General features: G+C 45.1%; 1 protein-coding gene across 5 annotated transcripts in view; it reads left to right on the top strand.

Annotated features, from left to right (window-relative positions):
• The first annotated feature begins 856 nt into the window (after positions 1-856).
• The window catches only part of Plpp4 (phospholipid phosphatase 4), a 127,559-nt gene continuing 109,810 nt past the window's right edge, over positions 857-18,605 (top strand). For all 5 annotated transcript variants that reach the window (XM_052712549.1, XM_052712548.1, XM_052712547.1 and 2 more), the window contains exon 1: positions 857-1,025. In XM_052712549.1, the coding sequence (XP_052568509.1) occupies positions 970-1,025 (56 nt within the window). In that variant the 5' untranslated portion in view covers positions 857-969. The remainder of the gene's footprint in view (positions 1,026-18,605) is intronic.

Here is an 18,605-nt window from a genome sequence, read left to right as displayed (position 1 = left end):
CTACCTGCTGCCTAGCTGCCTAAAGACGGCCTGCCATGTGCAGGCAGGGATGCATCAGGAGTTGCTTTTCACATCCACAGTACAGCAGCAGCTCAAAGCCACTGGGGGTGCGGGGAGTCGGATGATGGAGGAGAGGAGAGGTGGGGTCCCAGATACTACCTAGCACTGGTGGCATGAACCATGGCGGGGACCCGGGTTCACTTTTGTGCTCCGTCTGTGCTAGGGTTTTTGTCTGCCTGTCTGGCACCTTCTGAGAGAAAGCGAAGCTCCAGAGCAATCTCATGGGAACTTCCTAGAGTCATGGGTGGGAAAGGAAAGAATTTAAGGTTGGTAAGGTATAGGGAGGCCAGAAAGTGGGAAGCAAGAAGTGTTCGCAGGCAGGGCCAGAGGATGCCAAGGCTGTCCTGAGTGATAGAATCCCCAAAGCACCCATCTACTTCATGCCCACGTGCGGGAGTGTGTGGAAGGAGCAGAGAGCAGGAGCCGGAGTCGCGGGCTGGAGAGGAGGCGCACAGGGAACGCCGGCAGAGCTTGCTGCCGGGCGGGCGCAGAGCCCAGGGGCCGCCCAGTAGCTGGGAAGCCACGCAGCGCGCCCGGGAGGGAGGCCGCGGTAACAACAGCGGGGCTTCCCCAGGCTTCCCCTCCCGGGTCGCAGGTGCCAGGCTGGAGCCCAGGTCACAGAAACTGCACTGGGCGCAAAGGAGCAGGGAGTCCCCGAGGCGCCCCGATCGGCGGGATCGCGAGTGGGACCCGAAGCGGCCGGTGTGGTGTCTGGGTATCCGGGAGCCCAGAGCGGGAGATTGGGGCTGAACCCTCCCCGCTGCCCCCACCCCGCGCCCGCCTCCCGCCCCCGCCCGCGGCCTGCAGCGCGCCTCCCTCACCGCCCAGGCTCTGGCGAGCCGCTCGGGCCGAGCCGTGGGAGCCACGGACAGCGCCAGCTGCTGCTGCGGGAGCTACTCCGGCTGCACCATGCGGGAGCTGGCCATCGAGATCGGGGTGCGAGCCCTGCTCTTTGGGGTCTTCGTGTAAGTAGTGGTGCGCCGCGGGAGGGGACCCAAAAGACATAGCCTCTGGGAACCCCAACTTTTTTTGAGCTGCTGCATCCCTCTGGGGTCTGGGTTCGAGGATCTCTCCTCAGTTGGTGCTTGGGATGTTCCCTGTGGGATCAAAATAAACCCTCTCCTCCTTTTCTTGGGACCCTTGGTGCACGGTGATCCTAGCATGCCTGGCTGGGACTGGGACCTGCTTCCATAGTAGCCCCTAGTCTGGAAGCGTGTCTGGCGGCCCCTAGCTCGGGTGCCCCAAGTCTGAGTCTTTTACCCAGCCCTGCACACCTGTCCCTGGGATTCAGGATGCTCTTTAAGACCAGGTCATGCAGCCTGGCCGGTGCCCTAGGGAAGTTTCTCCTGTGATCTTTTGAAGCTGATGATGGCAGGCTGATTTTTCTCTTGGCCCCATCTCCCGCCACCCCATGCTGTGCCCGGGCTGCCAGGGTCAGCCTAGGAGACTCCTTGGATGTGGCTCCTGAGCTGCCCGCCCTACAGAGCACCCTCCCAAGAGGTGTCTGCGTTACTTCTCTGGCTGGATAACTGTTGCCATGGAGGGTTGAGCAGGTCAGGAACTGCAGCTGGCTGCGGGGCTGGGAACACCAGGAGCTCTTTTTTACGTGTAGGTGTAGGTAGGTGTTCTTCTCCTGAGAGGCAGAAGCCCTTCAGGGACAGCGTTGAAATGTCCAGGTTGCACCTGGGAATAGTCATTTCCGAAAAAAGAGGGAGCCTGGCAATTCCTTCAGCGATGCCAGTGCTTCCTCCGGCACCCAGACTGCTTCTGCTTCTCACTGGTCCTAAGGCCCACCACAGTGAGCTTTTTCATCTCTCTCATCTGTCTTGTTCAAACCCACCTAGTAGCCAGCCTTAAGCGCCTGTCACCAAGGCCGACAGATCTGCACGTGTCCCTCCAGTAGCAGGCGGGGTTTCCCTCTCGCACCCATAGCTGGCTGACACATTTTAAATATTAAAGTTGCACAGACTCTGGATTTGCTGGGATCTCGGGGTGTGTGTTGGGAGGAGGTCCCATAAGACAAACAGAGCCCCCCCCTCAGAATTTCTGCCCCAACCATGGCAGATGTGTGTGTCGTATCAAAGACTACTTCTGCATCTCAGGGAATATGCAAGGAAAGTGATGCTTTTTTTTTTTTTTTTTTTTTTTTTGCATGTGTGTGTGTGTGTGTGTGTGTGCGCACATGTGTTTAAACTAGGGATTAAATTCATCCTGAGGGTTCATTCACACCATCAGGAAAGGCTGGGAGCTCTCCAGATGCAGGCCACCCCCCCCCCCCCATGCTGCCTTCTGACTGAACACTAGTGTTATTCACTGGGAATGAGGAGCGGGAACTTTCAGTTGGATCTTGATGCATTTGAAAAAACCCTTTCCCTCCCCTCACTCCAACTCTCTACCTTTGGAGCAAACATTCCAAGGAGTGAGTGGTCTCTGGGCAGTTTGTGGTTGGCAGATAAAACTCCATTCAATTATTATGTGCTAAAAATGATAGACAAATGTTTAGTGCATGGTAGAATCTAACAACGTTTGTTGGAGGAATGCCCGTACCCCCTCCCCCCCAAAGAAAAAGCAGGAATAAAGTGAAATAGGCCCGTGGGCTAGCTGCTTTAATTGCTTCTGGGAATATTTTCTCTAAAAGGGTCTAACCACATGTAAAATATTTATATGTTCTCACATTTCCCTTCAAACATTCTTCTGAACACTTAGGAAATGTTTATAAATATACAATGGCTCGTGTAGTGAATTAGAAAACATGGTAGATACTGTTTATATGTGTCTGGCTTCTTCTAAGATTGTTATGTAAAAAAAACAAAACAAAACAAAAAACCAAAAAAGCCAAACAAACATCACTTTTCAGTCTTTTCTCCAGAGTCCCCTCCTGTGTTACTCAGTGGGGGATCTGCAATCACCCCCCACTGCAGGACACATATGGACATTGATTGTGTTTTGGCATGATTCTTAAGTTTCCTATGAAATTGCAAATATTACTACCAAGACCAGATTGGCTCTGAAGGCAAGCTGGGGGTGGAGGTTCAGGCAGATAATGGCTTCCGGTAGAGCCCAGGAAGATCGGGGACACAGATGACCCCTTGTTTTCTCAGATAAGCTCCTGGCACCTTGACAGAAGCTGGCTTTGGGAAGGGAGTTTTCTCCTTCCTTTTGGCAGTGCTGTCCTGGGGAAGAGACTTGAGTGAAGACTCCTTGTCATAAAGATGGTGGTCCCCACAGCCCTGGACTATTTGGGAAGTCCCTCCAGGCAAGCTGAAGCTGGTCTCCCCGCTATACCGACCAGTGTAGATGATGTAGTTCATCACCTGTTTGAACTTGTCATGTCTGTCCTCTCTCCCAGGATGAGAGGCTGGTTTTAAACCTGAGAGAGCAGCTCCCCTCTGTGCTAGCTCATGCTCCGGAGCCGCGTTTCTCAAGCTTTCTAATGCTGTGACCCTTTAATACAGTTCCTCATGCTATGGTGACCCCCAGCTATGATATTACATCATTGCTACTTCATCATTGTAAGTTTGCTACTGTTATGGATTGTAACGTAAATATCTGATCTGCTATGTGACCCCTCTGAAAGGGTCATTAGACCCTAAAGGGGTTGTGACCCACAGGTTGAGAACCACTGCTCTAGACCTTTCCTGGAGATGTGCCTGCCCTCTGGACACCTTTCCCTGCCTGGAAGCAGGCCTGTCATCTCAGCTGATGCCCAGACTATTCCCTGTAGACTTTAAAAGAGGGCTAGTGAAAATGTTCTGGACCCATGGGCCTGTAAGCTGTCCCTCGGTGACTCTTGAGGGAAAGGTCTTGGTGAGGAAGTCAGGTATGGTGCCCAGGATTTGTGTGTTCAAGTTGCAGAGAGGATTGTCTGCTGACAGTCTCAGACTCGGTGCCTTTGGGGCAGCCCTGCTTCAAAACTTAACAAGGGAACAACCACAAAGGAACAGCTGTAAAGGGCAATGAGTCTGGAGCTGCATATCAACTTCAGCCTAACAGAGGGTGATGTTTACGGGAACTTTAGAGGGCCACATGCAGCTTTGAGGGGACAGTGAGTGCTCTGATGCTGGTGGGCCTCAGGGGCCCTATTGGTCCTATCCAGAGATAGGGATAAGCTGTCACCCAAGACTCCAGGAGAGAATCAGCAAGTGTGTCTAACAAATGCCAGCAAGACCTGGACCTTGCTCATCAGGAGAGAATCAGCAAGTGTGTCTAACAAATGCCAGCAAGACCTGGACCTTGCTCATCAGCTCTGAGTTCCTGGTCACCAGCCCTGTGCCCTAGGTTTGCTGGTACCAACATTCCAATAACATTTACTGTTGTTCCCAATATGGGGGCTCCCATTCGTTGGGGGAATGCTGCATGTGAGGTGGTGATGAAGGCTGTCACATATGGGGGCTGGAGAGATGGCTCAGGGGTTATGAGAACTTATTGCTTTAAAGAGGACCCAAATTCAATGCCCGGGACCCACATCGGCCATCTCACAAACATCTTTAAGTTTAACTCCAGGGGATATAATGCCTTCTTTATGCTTCTGCTGGCACGTACACTCCCACAAGTACAGACCATACATAGTCATACACATCACGTATGACATTTGTAGGACTCCAGCCTGGGTTGGTTATGGTAGCTTGTGCAAAATGCTCAGTGTACTGCAATGGAAGGATAATTAACCCCGGGGAGTGATGAGAAGGTGGGGATAGATGCCAGGGAATGTTGCCCGGAGTTGACTGCTCACCTAAGCATCCAGTACCAGGTGTATGAGGCCGGCCTGAGCTCAAGGACATTCCTGCAGAGTAAAGGTCTGGCAGCCTACAGGCGTAGTTTGGACTGGGAACAGCTCACCAGGTGTGGCTGCAGGCTGTGGTTTTACGGACAAGCTGGGATGTTTTCTGATGGGAAGTGAGCTTAGAATGTAAGGAGACTGTAAGGAGGCCTGGTAGGTTGTGTGTGTGTGTGTGTGTGTGTGTGTGTGTGTGTGTGTGTGTGTGTGTGTAGGCCAGAAGTCAACCTTAGGTTTTGTTCCTCAGGCACTGTTCACCTTTTTTTTGTTGTTGTTTTCTTTGACTGTCTCTTACTGACCTGGAACTTTCCTAGCCAGTGAGTCCCAGATATCCACCTGCCTCCATCTTCCCAGTGCTGAGACTCCAGTCATACGCCACTATGTCCAGCTTTTTCTTGTTGTTAGTTTTGAACCTGGGATCAAACTCAGGACTTCAAACTTGCAAGGCAAACACTCTACAGACTTGTGCCGTCTCCACAGCCTGGCTCTGAAGATGTGAAACAAGGCCATCTGCTCCGGTATTGGCCCAGGGCTGTGAAGGGACCATTCTGTTGGTCACACAGGTCTTGTTCACTTCCATGGGTAATAGCGTGTGGCTCTATGGTTGTTGCTCGGCTTCCCCGAAGAGCAGAGACATGTGTGAGCACCTCTCTCAGCTTGTCTTGTACTGTGCTCTGGCACCTCTGTGCTTGCCTGGCACTGCATTGCCAACAGCTGCTCTAGGGTTTGAGACACATCTCAAAACGCAGACCCCAGCATTTCTTTCGCATCAGCCCATGGGTTATGAAGTGCCGAACTGGACTGTGGGTAACTGACACAGGTGGTCAGCAGACTACCTTTGGAAGTAGCTTCCTTCTGCACTGATGCAGCACACTCAAATTTCTAAGAAAACGACCATCGGGAAGCTAGGTCAGAAGGTATCAATCAGGCCCATGGCCAGATCACATGGGGAACCAAGGGGGAAAGGCAAGAAGATGGAGATGTGTCTTAAACCCTAGGGCAGCTGTTGTCAATGAATATTCCCCTTTAAGGGTCTCTCTGCTTCTTCTCTCCTTCTTGGCCATGTGAAACAGCTGCCCTCCCTGGCCCTGCTAAGGGATAAAATGAGGCCAGGCAAGGAGTCCTAGTCCATGGAGCACTGGGTAGAGGCATTGTGAATTTCCTTAGGGGAGAGCATGGAGCTGTATGCTGACACACATAGTTTTGAGATAGGGCCGCCAGGACAGTTGCCATGGAGGCTCATGATATTGCAGGTGGACTCTAGGACAGAAGGTAGTTCTCTGCTAACTGAGATGTGGGGTTTGGCTAGCTACTGCAGCATTAGCCTATTTTGTGATAGCATACCTGTAGTAGTTTTGTTGCCATTTATGGCAAGATCCAAATGATGTATTGGAAGCAAAGTGGTATAACAGAAGACCATGGGCTTTGGAGCTATGTGGGTTCATGTTTGGATTTGTGCTGTCACTAATCAGCAAATTGCTTTGGATCTCTGAACCTTAGTTACTTTATATGAGAAGTGTAGATAATAGCTCACCGGATTTGATTAGAATGGGTGCTTTTAGTGCCTGCAGGAGATGCCACTCTCTTCTCTCCTCGCTCTCATTAATCCTTATTACATATATGTAGTGTCTGTGAATGGCACCACGGTAGAGTTGTTATGACTGTGGCCTTTAGCCTTAGGTTGCCTGAGGTTCTGTTCTGATTTTGCCCCTTATAAACTGTGTGAGTCTTTGGGCAAATTATTTATCCAGCTTAAAGCTCTGCGTCCCCATCTATTTAATAAGGATATGTAGCTATATTCATGAACATCAGGCTTGTGCTTATTAAGTGAGACAGTGTTTAGCTCATTGTAGGCATTCAAAAAAAGCTAATGCCATTATTGTCCTTTATTAAAACAAATCCATAATGCGGAGAGAAATTCTGTAGATAGATAAGAGTATTCTTATCATAAATTATTTAGTGTGGGATTTCTAGCAAAGAATAAAGTCCTTTAAGTATATTTCGAGGGATTCCTTTTAGCCTGCCCAGAGTTTCAGCTTACCATAACTCAACAAGTCCAGCTCTCATAGCTTGCTCATGGGTCTTGCTATCAGATGGGGTGGAGAGCTCAGCCCACGGCTTCTTAATGGGAACTCAACCTATGGACCTTCGTAATAGCAATTCTGAGACGGTGGACCCAAAGTGTCACCAGTACATCGGTATCAGATAATGCGTTAATGGAAACCGTCTATTCCTATTGCCTTCAGAGTCATTGAGTTCAGTTAGACCCATGCTCAGGAGCTTTCTCTATCCAATACCCTCTTGCCTTCATCTATGCACGTAGGAGTAAGTGTCCCTGAGCATGTCTTCTCGCCCTGGAAATGCATCTTCCCAACTGACTGACAAATAGTGCTTCTGTTTCAAATGATATTGGCCACTGTACAAGAGATGGCTGTGCCCAGAGTGCTCAGAATTGATGGTCTTTTCCCACAGGGAGATGACAAAAAGGGATCATCAGTTTCAGAAGTGGTGGATACCGTTATCTCAGTTAGTGATAAAGATGATGCCTTTTATGAGCCTCACAAGGCTTATAAAAGCTTGGCACTTCTATTTTTCTGGGGTAGTATTTGTATATAAAAATTATCTCTGTAATATTGCTTCTTTAAAAACCGATCATCTTGCTGGGCGGTGGTGGCGCATGTCTTTAATCCCAGCACTCAGGAGGCAGAGGCAGGCGGATCTCGTGAGTTTGAGGCCAGCCTGGGCTACAGAGTGAGTTCCAGGAAAGGTGCAAAGCTACACAGAGAAACCTTGTCTTAACCAAAACCAAAACCAAAACCAAAACCAAAACAAAACCCAAACTAACAAACAAAACAATCATCTTGATGCCATGTGTGGAAGAGCTATAAACCCTGCCTAAAGACAGCTCCTCTTGTTCAGCCAGGACCATGATGGGATTAGGGGACTTTGAGGTTCTGGGGACAAGTGGGAGGATGCTGCAGGTAGATGCCACAGGGAAGCCTGGGGACAGCATCAACACAAGTGGCTCCATAGGAGCTGGGGGCTGGCAATACACTGTTTCTACTGAAAACAGAGGCACAGAGAGCAGGATCCACTCAGTAGGGGCATTTAGGTCACTTTCCAGAAAGCTAGGGATCAGCTGGTCAATGCTGGATGCTCCCATCTGCCTTACCAGAGGGGTTTAGAGGTATATTTCCATTGAAATGGGAGTTTGAGCCGTATGGAATTGTAGGTGTTCGACTGATTTGACCTACAAAACTGGAAATTTCATTTAGTTCAATCCAAAAATAACATACACAAAGAAAAGTACCCTATTCATAATGGTGCAGCAGCCCAGAGCAGCCCCCACCTGCCGAGCCGACTTCCATAACCACCCCAACACAAATTTTTGACTCAACATGAATGGACTCACAGTGTGCGGGCTTCCATGTGACTTTTGTCTCGGCATGTGACCGTTCATTCCACACTGTCGAGAGCCCTTGTTTATTCTCACACCACAGAGATACCTATGCATGCCCGAAACCCTGCTTAGTTACTCATGTTGCTTGTTATTGATGGTTTTGACAATTAAACATAATGCTGGTGTGATTTTTGACAAATCTATTTGTAATTAGGGGGAGCTATACCTTGGGTGAATGCACTTTTTTTTTTTTTTAACAAAGTGATTGGCTTCTCTTTGTCCAACAGGAACTCTGAAATTGCAATCCAATTTGTATAGCACATTACTTTCCCTCAGAGAGTTGCTCAGAGAGGCCTACAGCAACATCCCACCCTGTAGAAGGGTGTACATCATGACACATGGTCACGTAGTTAAGTCCTCACTCTGTTAGGGATAAAGATGAGATCTTACCCAGGAGAAGTGCTGTAAATGCAAGTTGATGTAATATGTGATGGATGCCTAGGACAGCATATGATTAATGTTTAAGCTCATCTCTTCATTCCCTTTGTATGACAAAACTTTTCCTGGGGAGATGCAACACACGTATCTACTCACCCCAGATAGTGAGCCTGTGACACACCAAAGTATGGATATCACCAAAGTCCAGCATGGTGAACCAATGCTTTTTATTGGGGTTACTTATAGGAATATGGGTGAGGGGTTAATTACAGGAACAGAAATGACTCAAAGACAGCCGCATCACCAAAGCCCTCCCCAGCAAGGGTGACAACTCCCAAAAGCTAGGAACCTGTAGCATGCAGCACACCTATAGGTAGCTCACCCATTTCGAGAGTATCCCTTCCAGGTGCCCTGGTTGCTCTAAACCTCTTCCAGGAAGCTCGGCTGGTTTCTGCATCTTTCAGGTAGCTGAATGTGCTCTCAAGTCTTCTTTGCAGCTTGTCTTGTCTGGGTGTCTTCTTTAAAACTCACCTTCCTGTGTCTGAGGAGCACTCTCAGCTTTTATTAGTTACCCTGGCAGAGTGGGGCCTAATGAATTTGGTCAGTTTCAAGAACTTCCTGAAGCTATTTTGAGTTGTATTACTTTCCTGTTTGAGGAGCTTCCTGCAGGATGGAATGTTTCAATCTCAGAGGAAACTGTTACACAACACCCCTTCTTCTCATCCTTCCTGTGCCTGAGCTGTGACAGACACCAGTGAAAAGATGCCTAATACTGAGAAGATGCCTAATACCACAGAGTGATAAAAATAGGATGCATGCAGCTCTCAGGACCACAAGAGAGAGCTGAGCCTGGTACTGGGATTTAGAAAGTTTAGGGATGAAAGAAGTCATTGAGAAAATGCTGGTATGTGTTTACATGTAGGTAACTTTAATTGACCTAATGTATATATGATGGCTATAGGAAGCGGGGTGACAGGGAAGAGCTTTAGCACCGACTGTGCCTCTTGTCATGTTAGATGACTGGATCGTTGTAACCACTCAGGCAGGAAGTGATATTCTCATTTTACAGAGTGAAGAGCTAACACCTTTCATATTCAGAGAGCTCCTACCAATCAATATGAAGAGAGAAAAACCCCTCAATAGAAAAATGGGCAAGGGCTGTGAACAGAGATCTGCTGAAAACACAAAGACCAAATCTACCTTTCAGCATGTGACTTCTGTAGCAATGCTAGATATGCCGCTGCAAACAGCACGGTGACGTTGCATGCAGATGAGCCCAGCTCATCATTCAGGAGTGCTGGGAGACATAAACAGCCATTATAGTCAGTCATTCCGGTTGACTATCTCTTGACTTGGACGACACCTAACCACTATCAGTAAGTGATAAGGCAGAGGACAGCATGTGCACGGATGTTTTCATGGGGTGATGTGACATTTTCAATTTGTTCTTCTAGCTATGATAACATCCTTCTAAGGACCCACAATAAGACACCTTAGTGGTGGTTTTTGGTTTTTTGTTCAGTGATGGGGTAGGGTGTGCTAATAGAATTAGATAATATAAATTTGGTGTTTTTTCATGCTACTTTGTCTGTTTCTTTGTTTTGTTTTTCAAGACAGGGTTTCTTTGTGTAGCCCTTGTTGTCTTGGAACTAGCTCTGTAGACCATGCTTCATGCTATTTATAATTTAAATAATTTTATGGTAAAGGTTTATGATTTTTATGCATAACCAGTAATAATCATATTTCCTGTTACAGAACACACACACACACACACACACACACACACACACACACACATACACACACACATGAGTTCTGAATGTGACACTAGGGTTTCTTTGGTGATTGCTACAGGATATTTGAAGCGGGAATGTGCCTTGAATCAATCTTTCTGCATTTTACATCATATAGAACATTTAAGAAAACTGAAAGACTAACATTCCAGTTATAATTCATGTTGGAAGGGGTATTTGGTCAGTGTTCTATTGCTGGGAAGAGACACCATGATCAAGGCAACTTTTTATGAAGGAAAACAATTTGGGCTTTCTTACATTCAGAAATTTAGTTTATTATCAAAATGGGGAAAACATGGTAGCATGCAGGCTTACATGGTGCTGGAGAAGTAGCTGAGAATTCTACATCCATGTCCACAGGCAGCTGGAAGAGAGAGAGCCACTGGGCCTGACTTGGGTTTTTGCAACCTCAGAGCCCACCCCCAGTGACACACTTCTTCCAACAAGGCCACACCTACTCCAAAAAGCCATACCTACTCCAAAAGGCCACACCCCATAATCATTCAAATAGTGCCACTCCCCATGAGCCTATGGGGGCCCTTTTTATTCATACTACTACATTTCACTCCATAGGCTTGTAGCCATATCGTAATGCAAAATGCATTTAGACCAACTTCAAATGTCTTCATAATCTATCACAGTCTCAACACTGTTTAAAAGTTCAAAGTCTTTTCTGAGACTCATGGCAATCTCCTAACTGTAACCCCCTGTGAAACCCCCTGACACTTGCCTGGCCTAAGTGGCTTTCCTTAGTCATGGAGGAATATTCATAACTCCTTTCTTATATCCTTGACTCTAAAGCCAGAACCGTGTGGCCAAAACTGGCAAGTTCTGCTGCTTACTGGGACTGTAACATGGTACCCTAGTTCCATTACATCTGCACCAGCTTTCTGTTGTCAGTGATTTCATCCATTGCTTAAGCTTTTTAAAAATTCCTTTCCACAAGTTGGAAGCTAAGCTGGGTGGGGTCTTTGCCTGAGGTCACTGCTCCCTTTATTTCATTTAACATCAAGCTTTTCTTTCAACTTTTGATCTCCTTAAACCCTGTATTTGGCTCCATTTTGCTTCCTGGTGTTCCTTTTCTCCTCAAACTGTACATTTTGTATTTTTGCTTGCTCAGCTTGCTTTTTTAAAAAATTATAGATCTGTATAAGAGTGGCCACTGATAACCACACGACAAAGTCAATACTAGGCTGTACTGAAATCTCTTCTGCCAACACTATCAATCCCAAACTCTTCAATTTAGCCTCAGGAAGATTTTTTTTGGAGCGGACAAAAAACAACCACCTTCTTTGCTAAAATATCACAAGAACAGCCACTTACTAATATTCTTCTTTCAAACCTCTTGAGCCATGCTGTGATAATTCATCTACATTACTCTCAGTATCACTGTCTTCCGGACTTCTACTAGTATGGTCTATGAGGCCCTGCTTAAAGTGTTCAACTGCTTTCCTAATCCAAAGTCCCAAGTCTACATTCAGCCAACAAGCAGCATGGTTAGACTTGCCACAGCAATACCCTGTTCCCTGGTACCAGCTTCTGTTTTTGACAGTGCTCTCTTGCTATGAAGAGACACCATGACCTAGGCAACTTTTATTTTAAAAAAAAAAAGCATTTAATTGACTCTTGCTTATAGTTTCAGAGGTTTAGTTCATTGTCAGCATGGTGGGAAGCATGGTGGCATCCAGGCAGATATGGTGTTGGAGAAGTAGCTGAGAGTTCTACATCCAGATCCACAGGCAGCTGAAAGAGAGAGAGAGAGAGCCATTGGGCCTGACTTGGGCTTTTGCAACCTCAAAGCCAACCCCCAATAAGGCCACACCTCTCTGTCCTTTCAAATAGTGCCACTACATATGAGCCTATGGGGGCCATTTTCATTCAAACCACGGCAAGGGACATTGACAGAGGCAGCAGGTAGAGTTAGAGATGGCCATGGCCCTCTTTGAGAAGCAATGTTATAACACATTGACCACAGAATTAGTCCTGCCCCTTTACTCTAAAGTTCTGTGGGGAAATACATTGAAGTGCCAAAGTAGGAGGCATAAAAATCCTCACCTGTAAAGACTTTTATTGCAACGGTCCCTACACATCTAAGGAAGTATGTATGCTAAGTAAAATGAAATGGGTCAAAACTCAAATGGTCCCCTTTGAAGATGGCTTGCAATTACGAACACAGAGAGAATATAATATTGCTATTTAAAATAACCTCCTTCTGAAAATCTTTTAAAACAGGTAGATAAAATTTTATGATACATGTGATAAAAACACTGCACAAGGTTATCCCAGAGTCACAGCTATTAGAAGTGTGTTTGACTTGACAAATGCTAGAAAGGATGGCAAGGCGGACGTGTTGGAAAGAGTGCATTTCCCCCCAAAGAAAGATGAAATGCTTTCTGAATTCCTTCATCTATCTCTATCAGGACCACTCCCTTCACTTTTCAAATGTAAACATTTTGATATATGTTCTTATCACACACACACACACACACACACACACACACACACACACACACACACATCACAGTGAAGCATGCCTGTAATCCCAGTAACTTGAGAGGCTGAGGCAACCAGCTTTGGTCTCATAGTGAATTGCCAGCCTGGACTAGAGAATGACTCTGTCTCAGCCTCACTTTCAGCCTGCAGAAGCCCCACAAGAGTTACCATCTATTACAGGTTAATTTTCTCTACGTTCTTTATCTTGTAGATATTTTCTATCTGTGTAAATTATGCTTGATTATTTTTACTAGCTGTCTGGATCCCTAATCTATTAATCTAGGAATAGAATTTTAGAATATTTCATTATTTATGTGACAAACAGCATTGTGATATTGTTGCCTAAGAAGCTTTTACAGTGGACCTTTCCAGAAAGGTCCACTTGTGTAGTTTATATTTATCTCCACATTGACAAGCTGTTCATTCAAAATGGTCTACTATCTATATTTACATATCACCAGACATGTGAAAGTTGACTTTTTTTGTATAATGCTGGATGTTAAACTGATTTCTTTTTGTTATTTTACCTTATGTGTAGGTGTGTTTATTTTTGTGTGAGTGGATACTACATGTTTTTAGGTGCCCACTGAGGCAGAGAGAGTGGTTAGTCCCTTGGAGCTGGAGAAAAGGCAACTGTGAGCCATCCAACTTGTACTGGGAACTGAACTTGGGTCCTGTGCAAGAGCCACAAACACTTGTAACTTCTGAGCCATCTCCAGCCCCTGTATAGGATGTAACTGTCTGTTACGTCTGGGAGGGACGGTAGTATCTGCTTCTCATGTCTCCGTATTCAGCGTTGAGCAGCTTCTCACCCACACACACTTGGTTGTCAGTAAAATGTCCAGCTTCTCTTTTGTTCATACTTCTACTGGATCTCCAGATTGCTCTTCTTGATGTGCAGGAGTGCTCTGTGCTGTGTGGATGCCATGGTTTGAATGTGACATGTCTCCCTTGGCTTATGTGACTGAACACTTGGTCCCCAGCTGGTGGCGCTGTTGTGGGAGGATGTGGAACCTTGGGAATTGGGTCCCTGCTAGAGGAAGTGAGTCTCATCTTGGCATGGTGGGTGGGAAGAGGTGTTGAAGTTTATAGCCTGGCTTTTCTCTGCTTATTGGTCATGGAGATGTGAGCAAGCAGCTGCCGCACACTCCTGCCACCATGGAGCTGACTGTCACCAGGATTTCCCACCATGGTGAGTTGTACCCCTCCAACCATGAATCAAAGTAAACCCTGCCTCTCTTAAATTGCTTCTTGTCAGATATTTTGTCAGAGCAAGGGGAGAAATATCCAGTATGACAGATATTAGACCTTTATATATTGCAAATGTTGTCTATACCTCCATGGTTGGCTTTGAAGTTTCTTTGTGATTTCTGTTGCTCACAAGTTTGGATTTTCATAAGATTAAAACTGCCATTTTTCTCCAATACGATTTCTTTCTTATTTAGAAATTCATTTCCCACCTAAAATAGAAATATTCTTTGTAGTGTCTAGTATTTTATGCTTTAGTTGTTTAATATTAACTCTCTAGTGTAATGGTTATTTCTTTTAACTGTGTGTTTGTGTGCATGCTTGTGTATGTGTGTATTCACAGATGCACATTCATGTTGAGGACATACAGGGGAGGCCAGAGGGCGTGTCTTCCCTAGGTGTTCTCCACCCTAGCTTTTGAGATTGGTTCTCTCACTGAATCTAGAATTCAAGCATCTCTTAGGGATGCTTGGGTCTCCGCCTCTCCAGCGCTGGGATTACAGGTGCACACTGTTGCCCCCGGCTTATTTCACGGGTGCTGGGATGGACTGGGTCCTCATGTTTACACAGCAAATGCTTGACCAACTGAGCTGTCCTCCCTCTATTTCCTGTTAGATGGTTTTTCTGTCATGAAGAGATTCTAGTTTGTCTCGGTGACACTTTTATCAGAGGCAAATATCATATGTCTGTGAGCTTGCAGCTGGATCCTATTCAGATTTTCTATTTACCTGTTGCGATTCAATTGACATTTTAATTACTGTAGTTGGTTTTTTTTTTAACTATTCTGATATACATATGTATGTATGTGTGTGTATCAAACACACACATACACGTATCACATATGGGGAGAGGGAGGAGAGAGAGAGAGAGAGAGAGAGAGAGAGAGAGAGAGAGAGAGAGAGAGAGAGAGAGAGAATGAATATCTTGAGGAAATGCTCCATCTTGTAGAAAGTAGAGTAGCACAGTGGTTAGTGATGTAAGCTTCCAGTTCAGAATGTCCTGGGTCACAGTACTTACGTGCTATTAACTAGCTGTGAAAACTTGGACAAGTTACTTTCTGTGTATTGGTTACATAATCATCAATATGGATTAACGATGGTGTAAAAATAGCTTCATTGTATTGAGATCAAAGGCTGTAGCTTGTTCATCTATTTAGTTATGATTACCATTTTCTGTGTGGCCATATATAGTGAATTTTAAGAGTAAATATGCACAGCTTGAACATAATGAGCAGTTTTTGTTTGGTGGGCAGAGTTCTAAATATACTAGTGCAAGTTGACTATGCTATTTAAGCCCTTACAAACTTGTTCTTCAGTGTAGCCCTTTAAATGTGATGGCGGGCTCTCTCCATCAGAGGGGATAATTAAAGTCTTTGGGTTGTTTTATTGTTGCTGTTGAGATAATTGTTGTTTTGTCCTATTGATTCCAGCATTCCCTGTGTTTCTTTCTGTGCTATTTTATATTTTGATGCTTCTCTCCTGCTGCGGTTTGAATACATTCCCAATGTTCCCAATAAGGACGCGTTAATCTCTAGTGTAATGGTGTTAGGAGGTGGGGCCTGATGGGAGGTGCATAGGTCACAGGGCTTCACCCTCATGGTGGTTAGTAAAGACCCGGCTGCTGTCAGTTCATTTCCTTGTCCTCATCTGCCCTTCCTGTCCTGTCTTCCTTTTTCCATGGAATGATGGAGCACTATCCACATTGGATGGATATGCAGGAGCACTTCTGTATTGGACCTCCCCAAAACAGGTTTTGCTTTTTATAAATTACTCAGTCTCTGGTATTATGTTATAGAAACAGAAAATGGACTAAGACACCCCCAACCTCATGCATCTTACTTTTAATTGAGTAACTGACAATATTTTTGTTACCGTTCCTTATCTCCATTAGTCATTTGTATGTTATAATTTCTACCAATGTGTTTCTAGTTAATGCATCGCTTTTACCTCCTGATGAATTTATTTTATTTTATTGCTATTATTTTCTTTCACATCCTGACTGCTCTTTCCTCTCTCTCTTCTCCTTCCAGCCCCTCCCCTACCTCCTTTATCCACCTCCCCCATCTACTCCTTCTCAGTTTCTCTCCAGAAAAGGGCAGGCCTCCCATGGATATCAACCAAACTTGGCATATCAAGTTGCAACGAAACTAGGCACCTCCCCTCATAATTAAGGCTGGATAAGGCAACCCAGTATAACAAAAAGGATTTCAAAAGCAGGCAAAAGAGTCAGAGGCAGCCCCTGCTCCCACTGTTAGGAGTAAAGGACCTTGGGTCAGTTCCAGGCAGGCTCCCGGGTTGTTGGCTTAGTCCCTGTGGATCCCTATAAGCCCAGGTGATAAAACTAATGAAAATGTCATTTTTTTGTGTAATTCCTTATTTTGAAGTTTATCTAACATTAATATATTTCTATATTACCTTTCATGAGACTAATATTTATACAAAATATATTCTCTATCCTTTTAATTTCAACATATCTTTTTTACTCTCTTCATTTTTAAAGATGTTTCTTATAAACAGCATTCAGTTCTTTCTCTAATTTTATCCATCTGGCCAGTCTCTGTCATTAGTTAGAAATGTTAATACATTTACAGTTAATGCAATAATATCTATTGTAGGTTTAAATTGATTATTTACTTTTGGTTTTCATTTGTCTCATCTATTCTTTTACCTTCTTTTCCTACGGTCTCTCAGGTTTGTCAAATACTTGTTGATATTCTCCGTTGTATCCTTTTTTTAATGTTAACTGATGCCCCTCTAATACAGTTTGCTAGTTTCTCTAGAGATCAGGGTGTATTTTTGCTAATCATCACCATCCTTAGGGAAGTACCACATTTGCAATATAAAAATCTAGGATAGCATCCATCCTTCTTGCTTTTCAGCCTTTGGTAAATTATCCTAGATTTTGTTTTAAATTATAAGCCCCATAAAATATCCCAATAATCTTTGCCTTGAATTTCATAAATTAATCCAATTGATAGTCTTTGTAAATATTTGCATTTCCAATACTTTATATTATTTCTTTGAGATTTGATTTTCTGTCGGGGATTGTATCTTTTACGCTTGAAGAATTTCCTTTCACGTTTCTCGTATAGTTTGCTGGGAATGAATTCTGCTGGCTTTTATTTTCCTGCAGTTGTCTTCATTTCGATTTTACTTTAAAGCTATTTTGGCAGATATAGAACCCAAGGTTGTCAGTTTTGTAGAGCGTTTTGAGGCTGTCTTTATCTTGTTTTGTGGGCTCTGTCGTTCTTGCCGTCATTGCCGCTGTCCTAAATATTGCGTGTTGTTTTATTTGACAGCGTTAAGGCTTTCTCTTTGCATTTTGTTTTCAAGCAGTGTTTGACTGTGATGTGCTTGAGCTCATCCCATTTGCATCTTCCTTGCTGGGTTCAGTGAGATTCTTCAAGCTCTGGCTTGCTTTCTTTCATCAAGTGAATAGTCTTAAGATGGTGTCTCTCTCCCCCGCCTCACACACACACACACACACACACACACACACACACACACACACACACACCCGTATTCCTTCTGCTTCTTCCCTTTTGGATCTGTATTAGACAGTTTGCTATTGTCTCATAAGCATTAGGTGCTCTGTTTTGTTTATTCCTGACTTTTCTGCCTCGTGACTCAGTTTAAGGGATTGTCTTGAGACTGACATTCATTTTCACTAATTCCTTGTTTGACTGTGTCTATTTTGCCTCCAAGCCTGGGTGATTCGTGCTTTATTGCAGAACTTCCTTTCAGTTCTAGTTTTTCTTTTTAAATCTGGTTGTTTTTGTCAGAGCTGTAGTCTCTCTGTTGATGGTTTCCATCTGTTGGCTTGTGTGCATTTCTCTTTATCCTCCTTTAACATTTAGACTAGATAATCCTTTACTGCTAGTAAAGACATCAAGACAATCCATAGTTTTGATATCCCCCCACCCTTGATAATGGGTAACATCTCTTTGCAGACCTTCCTATTTTGTTTTACTCGTACAGGCGTGTGGCTTACACACTGTAGAGACTCGGAATTGTTATCCCCCCGCTTGGAGTGCTGTTGACCTCACTTGCACTTGACTCCTGCCGTTGGCTCACCTTCGCCCTCCCCTCGGAGCCGTGGCCCTCGGCGGCCTGAGCCGTCTGTGTCGCCTTTGATCATAAGTTGTACGCTTTAATCCTGGGATGTGCTTTGTCCTTCGCTTGCCTCTTTGGGATTTCAGTGGAAAGTTACAGTTGGAGGAATTTCAATCCCAGACTTACCTGGCCTCACCAGTTAGTTGCCGAAGTCTCGGCTGGGCTCTGCAGGCTGCAGCTGTTCCTTCTCTCTGGGGTCCTTGGAGTGGCCTGTACATTGCAATTTCTGAGCTGCCAATGAGTGGTGAGAAACTTTTGTGCATGGTTTGGATCCCCCCTGTGGC

This window comes from Peromyscus californicus, unplaced genomic scaffold (assembly GCF_007827085.1).
Source record: "Peromyscus californicus insignis strain IS unplaced genomic scaffold, ASM782708v3 Scaffold_4__1_contigs__length_199733344, whole genome shotgun sequence".
Taxonomy (NCBI): Eukaryota; Metazoa; Chordata; class Mammalia; order Rodentia; family Cricetidae; genus Peromyscus; species Peromyscus californicus.
This window is presented reverse-complemented; position numbering and strand designations above follow the sequence as displayed.